This window comes from Rhinopithecus bieti, unplaced genomic scaffold (genome assembly GCF_001698545.2).
Source record: "Rhinopithecus bieti isolate Rb0 unplaced genomic scaffold, ASM169854v2 scaffold_51827, whole genome shotgun sequence".
Classification (NCBI taxonomy): Eukaryota; Metazoa; Chordata; class Mammalia; order Primates; family Cercopithecidae; genus Rhinopithecus; species Rhinopithecus bieti.
Window position 1 is genome coordinate 349,669 of NW_016820189.1, and position 5,598 is coordinate 355,266.

Genomic DNA, 5,598 nt, shown 5'->3' on the forward strand with positions numbered 1-5,598 from the left:
CGCATCCAGCTTGAGTTGAACCAAGTCAAGTCTGAGGTCGATAGGAAAATTGCTGAAAAGATGAGGAAATTGACCAGCTGAAGAGAAACCACGTTAGAATCGTGGAGTCCATGCAGAGCACGCTGGATGCTGAGATCAGAAGCAGGAATGATGCCATCAGGCTCAAGAAGAAGATGGAGGGAGACCTCAATGAAATGGAAATCCAGCTGAACCATGCCAACCGCATGGCTGCCGAGGCCCTGAGGAACTACAGGAACACCCAAGGCATCCTCAAGGTAAATGGGTCCCAAGAGATGGTCCCAGGACAACTGGGGTGCCTGCAACCCTGAGAACATGGTGTCTCAATGACGGTTTGTTTCACAGGATACCCAGCTCCACCTGGATGATGCTCTCCGGAGCCAGGAGGACCTGAAGGAGCAGCTGGCCATGGTGGAGCGCAGAGCCAACCTGCTGCAGGCTGAGATCGAGGAGCTGCGGGCCACTCTGGAGCAGACAGAGAGGAGCAGGAAAATCGCAGAACAGGAGCTCCTGGATGCCAGTGAGCGTGTTCAGCTCCTCCATACCCAGGTGGGATTCAGCACAAAGAACTCTCCTGTAGTGAATTTTGTATGTCCCAGAATAGATAAGCCTGAGTTTTTATAAGACAGCCAGACCTAATATATCTACCAAATTTTCTTTTCAAATAATACAGAATAGTAATTCTGCATTATTGAGAAATCTTTCCCTGTTTTGCTTTGAAAAACTATTGTTGATTTGCTTCCTATAATATTCTAAGGCTGCCCATATTCTATTGTGTTAATATCTTTATTGGCCCTCATTATCAATATTCACATTTCATTCTGGAGAAATGGAATGTTATGCGCATGTCCATTATACTTTTATCCCTGTGAATGGTCTATTGGTAAATGATAATTATAAAATTATAGAGCTATTTGGTCTGCTTGTGACCTATGCACTTGAAGATGCTGAATATTCTATAATATTTCTTTTTTATTTAATTGTACTACATAACACAATCCTTTAATTCTTTAATATTAAAAGGCATTTTTTGACTTGCAGATTTCTATCTGAATTTTTTTTCAAGAAGTGGTTACCAATAAATACTATGGTAATACAATTTTTAAAATGTACAAACTCTTTTTAAACAGAACACCAGCCTGATCAACACCAAGAAGAAGCTAGAGACAGATATTTCCCAAATGCAAGGAGAGATGGAAGACATTCTCCAAGAAGCCCGCAATGCAGACGAGAAGGCCAAGAAGGCCATCACTGATGTGAGTGGCAGGCACACTTGCCCACTGATTTAGCAGTAAGATTTCCTGACATCTGTAACTTTCTTGGTTTTCTTGATTTATTTGCTATTTAGGCCGCCATGATGGCTGAGGAGCTGAAGAAGGAGCAGGACACCAGCGCCCACCTTGAGCGGATGAAGAAGAACATGGAGCAGACGGTGAAGGACCTGCAGCTCCGCCTGGATGAGGCTGAGCAGCTGGCCCTGAAGGGTGGGAAGAAGCAGATCCAGAAACTGGAGGCCAGGGTGGGTCTCCCAATATCTGTCTATTTCCATCTGCTTTCAGTGCCTGATTGGATCAAAGTTCTTAAGAGCCTACTTATTTGTAGGTACGGGAGCTGGAAGGAGAGGTTGAGAGTGAGCAAAAGCGTAATGCTGAGGCTGTCAAAGGTCTGCGCAAACATGAGAGGCGAGTGAAGGAACTCACTTACCAGGTACGGCAGTAGTTTTTAGCAGCTAAGCACTGGTCGAACTCTATGTGAAATACTCATATGCAATGATGCAATAGTCATGTGCTTTAGTAATTAAGGTCCTGGACTTTTTATAATCTTTCAGACGGAAGAAGATAGAAAGAATATTCTCAGACTTCAAGATTTGGTAGATAAACTTCAGGCAAAAGTGAAATCTTATAAGAGACAAGCTGAGGAGGCTGTAAGTATTTTTAAGATTGAAGTCCTCAAATTAAGCTAATAAATAATTACTACCTCTTGTAGTAAACAAGCTATTTGCTTTATAGACTTCTGCATGTGTACTTAACATTTGTTTTTGTACAATAATTATTGCGTATCATTTGTAATATCAGTAGCTTCACTTTAAAAGTAAACTTTCAATCCACTAAGAAACCTGAAAAAAATTAAAAGCAGAAATAATACAGGCCATATTCTCTGGCCACAGTACGATGGAGTTGTAAAGTGATGACAAAATATAAGCAAAAATTCTTGGGTACTTACATATTTAAAAAACTAACTTTCTTAAATAACTCTTGGTTTAAAGTGAAAATAAAAATATAATTACTAAATAATTATTAATTATAAGTAAAAATCACAAGGAAGATGCTACTTTTACAAACCTACAGAATGTAGTCAAAGCTGTGCTTGGAGGCTGATTCATTGTTTTAAATGCTTTCATGATGAACCAAAAGTAAAAATAAATAAATAAATGGGCAGTCCAATAAAGAAATTATAAATAATAATAAAACAGTAGAAGAAGTACTGTTAAAAATAAAAGTAGAAATTGGTGAATTAGAGTATACTATTTTCTATTTGATAACTTCATTAATATTTGTAACTTCTGGGGAATTAATAAAATAAATGTATTATAACTAGTTTAATCAAGGAAAATGAGACAAAATACAAACAACATTAGAAGTGATAAAGGGAATAAGCTATACACATAGAGGATTACTTTTTAATATAAAACATACATCTATCAATAAAGTTGAAGCCCTGAAAAAAATTGATGATTTTTCTAGGAGAATATAAATTACCAAGTTGGCTGACTTACTTCTGGAAATGGACCCAAGTCCAGATAGATCTTTCAAAATTTCAAGGAACAGATAATCCCACAGCTATGTAAGCTGGGAAAAGAGCATGGGAAAAGATGGAAAGCTGTCCAATTCATTTTAAGAAGCTCACATACCCCTCATACCAAAACCTGTCCAAGAGAGAACAGAGGGAGAAGAACTAAAGGCAGTTTTACTCATAAAGACAGTTACAGCAAAGATAAATTACTAAGTAGTAAAAGTCTTACTTTATTAAAGGAATCGTCTTCCAGTGACTAAATAAGGTTAATTCTTACAATGTAAAGATTACTTAATATTAGGTAATCTGTCAATAGAATCATTACATCCAATGCAGGTGGAAAAAAGCAACCATTTTGAAATGTGCCAAAATGATACATTTATTTCAATTTTTAAAATTTTTAAAAACTTAATAAATTCATTCTTAATATGATAAAAAAAAACTAACCCAAGTGAAAATCATCAACTTACAGCAAGCATTAACAACTATGACTTTAATATTCTTGCCTTCCTCTCTAAGCTTATATTTTTCTTCTTATTCTACTTGTGGTACATATATATTATGTGTTTTGGTTGCCAAAATAGAGATGTAAGATATATATCATATAATAATATATATATGACACCAATAAATAAATCTTAAAATTAATTTCAATGATAAGCCCTAGATGTTGCTTCTCCATAGATGCCTTTCTTCTCTTAGGTCTAAAGAAGAATCCTTTCTTCTCTTAGGTCTAAAGAGTCTAGAAAGATGCAAGTGTGAGTTCCTTACAATTCCATTTTTATTCTCAGGAGGAACAATCCAACACCAATCTAGCTAAATTCCGCAAGCTCCAGCATGAGCTGGAGGAGGCCGAGGAACGAGCTGACATTGCTGAGTCCCAGGTCAACAAACTGCGCGTGAAGAGCCGGGAGGTTCACACAAAAGTCATAAGTGAAGAGTGACCATGTCCTGATGCCATGGAGTGACTGAAGACAGGCACAAAATGTGACAACTTTGGTCATTTCCCTCTGTCATTATTGTGTATTCTACCCTGTTGCAAAGGAAATAAAGCATAGGGTAGTTTACAAACAATATCCTTAGACTGGTCTTGTCTTTTCTCTTTCCTGAAGCCATGTCAAAGTTTGAATAGTCACAGAGCTGTCAAACAATCACGTTTAATAGGTGACTAAGTATTTATGTATTCACTTTTATTCTGGGTCTACAGCAACACCTTAAGGCTGTAAAGGTGTCACTTATCAAGAAAGACTGTTCTAATGAACAGAAATCTGGAAGTCTGTTTTATTTCTTTCTGAACTTTCCTTATATCTGAGTACCGTAAAATCTTAGAAAGCTCCTGCTTCCCCTACCATGAACCTTTTTCAGGATGGTACTAGCTATATTCTCATATAGGGGATTCAAACTGAATTGTATCATTAATTCTCTTTGTTGAATAACTGTTACCAAGAATATAAATCCAAAATATTCTTAATTAGCCCATGGATATTTACATTATTAATTCCAATGTACCATATGCCCACAGTACGTGCACTGGGTAATGGGTTTGACATGACCTTGCTCTTCATGAAGCAAGTTTCAAAATTAAATTAAATATGACTCTTCTCCCTGTGAAAACTACAGGGTGTCTATCAAACCTGGAGACATAGAGAGTATTATTTTACGTGTTATAATGTAGTATCCATGAGCTATTAGCCTATGTTTCTAGTCTTCATGGTCTCTCGTATAATCATATAAAGAGCCAAAATAAATGACTAAAAGTGTCAAGAAAACATGATCTCAAAGTAGATTATTCAAATGTATATTCAACACACATAATGATGGGTATGAGTTTGGTACAAAAAGTCGATATCATAGCAATCTGGACTACTCAGAGACGTTTCCCTAGAGGATCAAGATTTTTAAACTGGATGCAGCTGAGATGCATAGCCAAAAATATAACCTTCCTCGACAGAATAAAGGAAAAGCTAAATGGTAACTTCCCATCAAATAGAAAGTAAGAGTATCTTGGTCTAACTGTGTGAAAATGATGTAAATTAGACATGGTAGTTTAACAGGTAAGTTGGATTCACACTGTTGCACTGGCCTTAGAAAGGGTGTGGAATTGCTCTTCTCACAGCATAAGCCTTTCACTTTATTCCTGTATCACCTGGAATTGCTTAAGTGCTTTATAACATAGCAGTAATAAACAAAAACAATATCTTACTTCCTACTTATTGAAAAGTTTACCCAGAGCAAGACAAAAGGTTGTCTGAAAATTCCCATCAAATCCTGTTGAGAACATTATTAAAATGTTCTGTCATCCTGAAAATCATTACCCACATTTTGCAGGTGCCTAGTAAAGAAACAGACAAGTAAGAAAGTAAAATTATGTACCTGTGGTAACAAAGCAGGCTAACAGATGGCTAGGAAAGGCCCTGCAATACCCCTCCTGATGGCTTTAACCTACCCCAGGTAGAAGAGTGTCACAAGCGAGTACGCTGGACTGCAAGTCAGGTGACCAGAGTCTAAACTGCTGTGTGATTTGTGGAGATTCTCTTCGATTCTTTGGATCTCCGTTGCTTTATTAGTACAATGAGGAAGATGAATTAGATGATCCCTTATGGTAATAAAACGATGTGACCTTTACAACTAGTATATCCAGATATCTCCTTTCATAAGGCAAGCTATAGCCATTCAATCAATTGAAATGTAAGTACAATAATACAGATGTGGCTGCAAAACCAGGTATATTAAGCAAATGTGGTCCCAGTCCCAGCCAGACAATGCTGACAGAGAGAGACGCAAGGC

The 5,598-nt window shown here is 37.2% G+C and overlaps 1 protein-coding gene across 1 annotated transcript in view; it reads left to right on the forward strand.

Annotated features, from left to right (window-relative positions):
* LOC108520315 (myosin-2-like) overlaps nt 1–3,887 on the forward strand; it is a 32,696-nt gene extending 28,809 nt beyond the window's left edge. The window contains 6 exon segments of the mRNA XM_017859642.1: nt 364–567; nt 1,149–1,274; nt 1,367–1,537; nt 1,621–1,725; nt 1,847–1,942; nt 3,603–3,887. Of these exon segments, the coding sequence (XP_017715131.1) occupies nt 364–567; nt 1,149–1,274; nt 1,367–1,537; nt 1,621–1,725; nt 1,847–1,942; nt 3,603–3,755 (855 nt within the window). The 3' untranslated portion in view covers nt 3,756–3,887.
* Nucleotides 3,888–5,598: the final 1,711 nt, after the last annotated feature.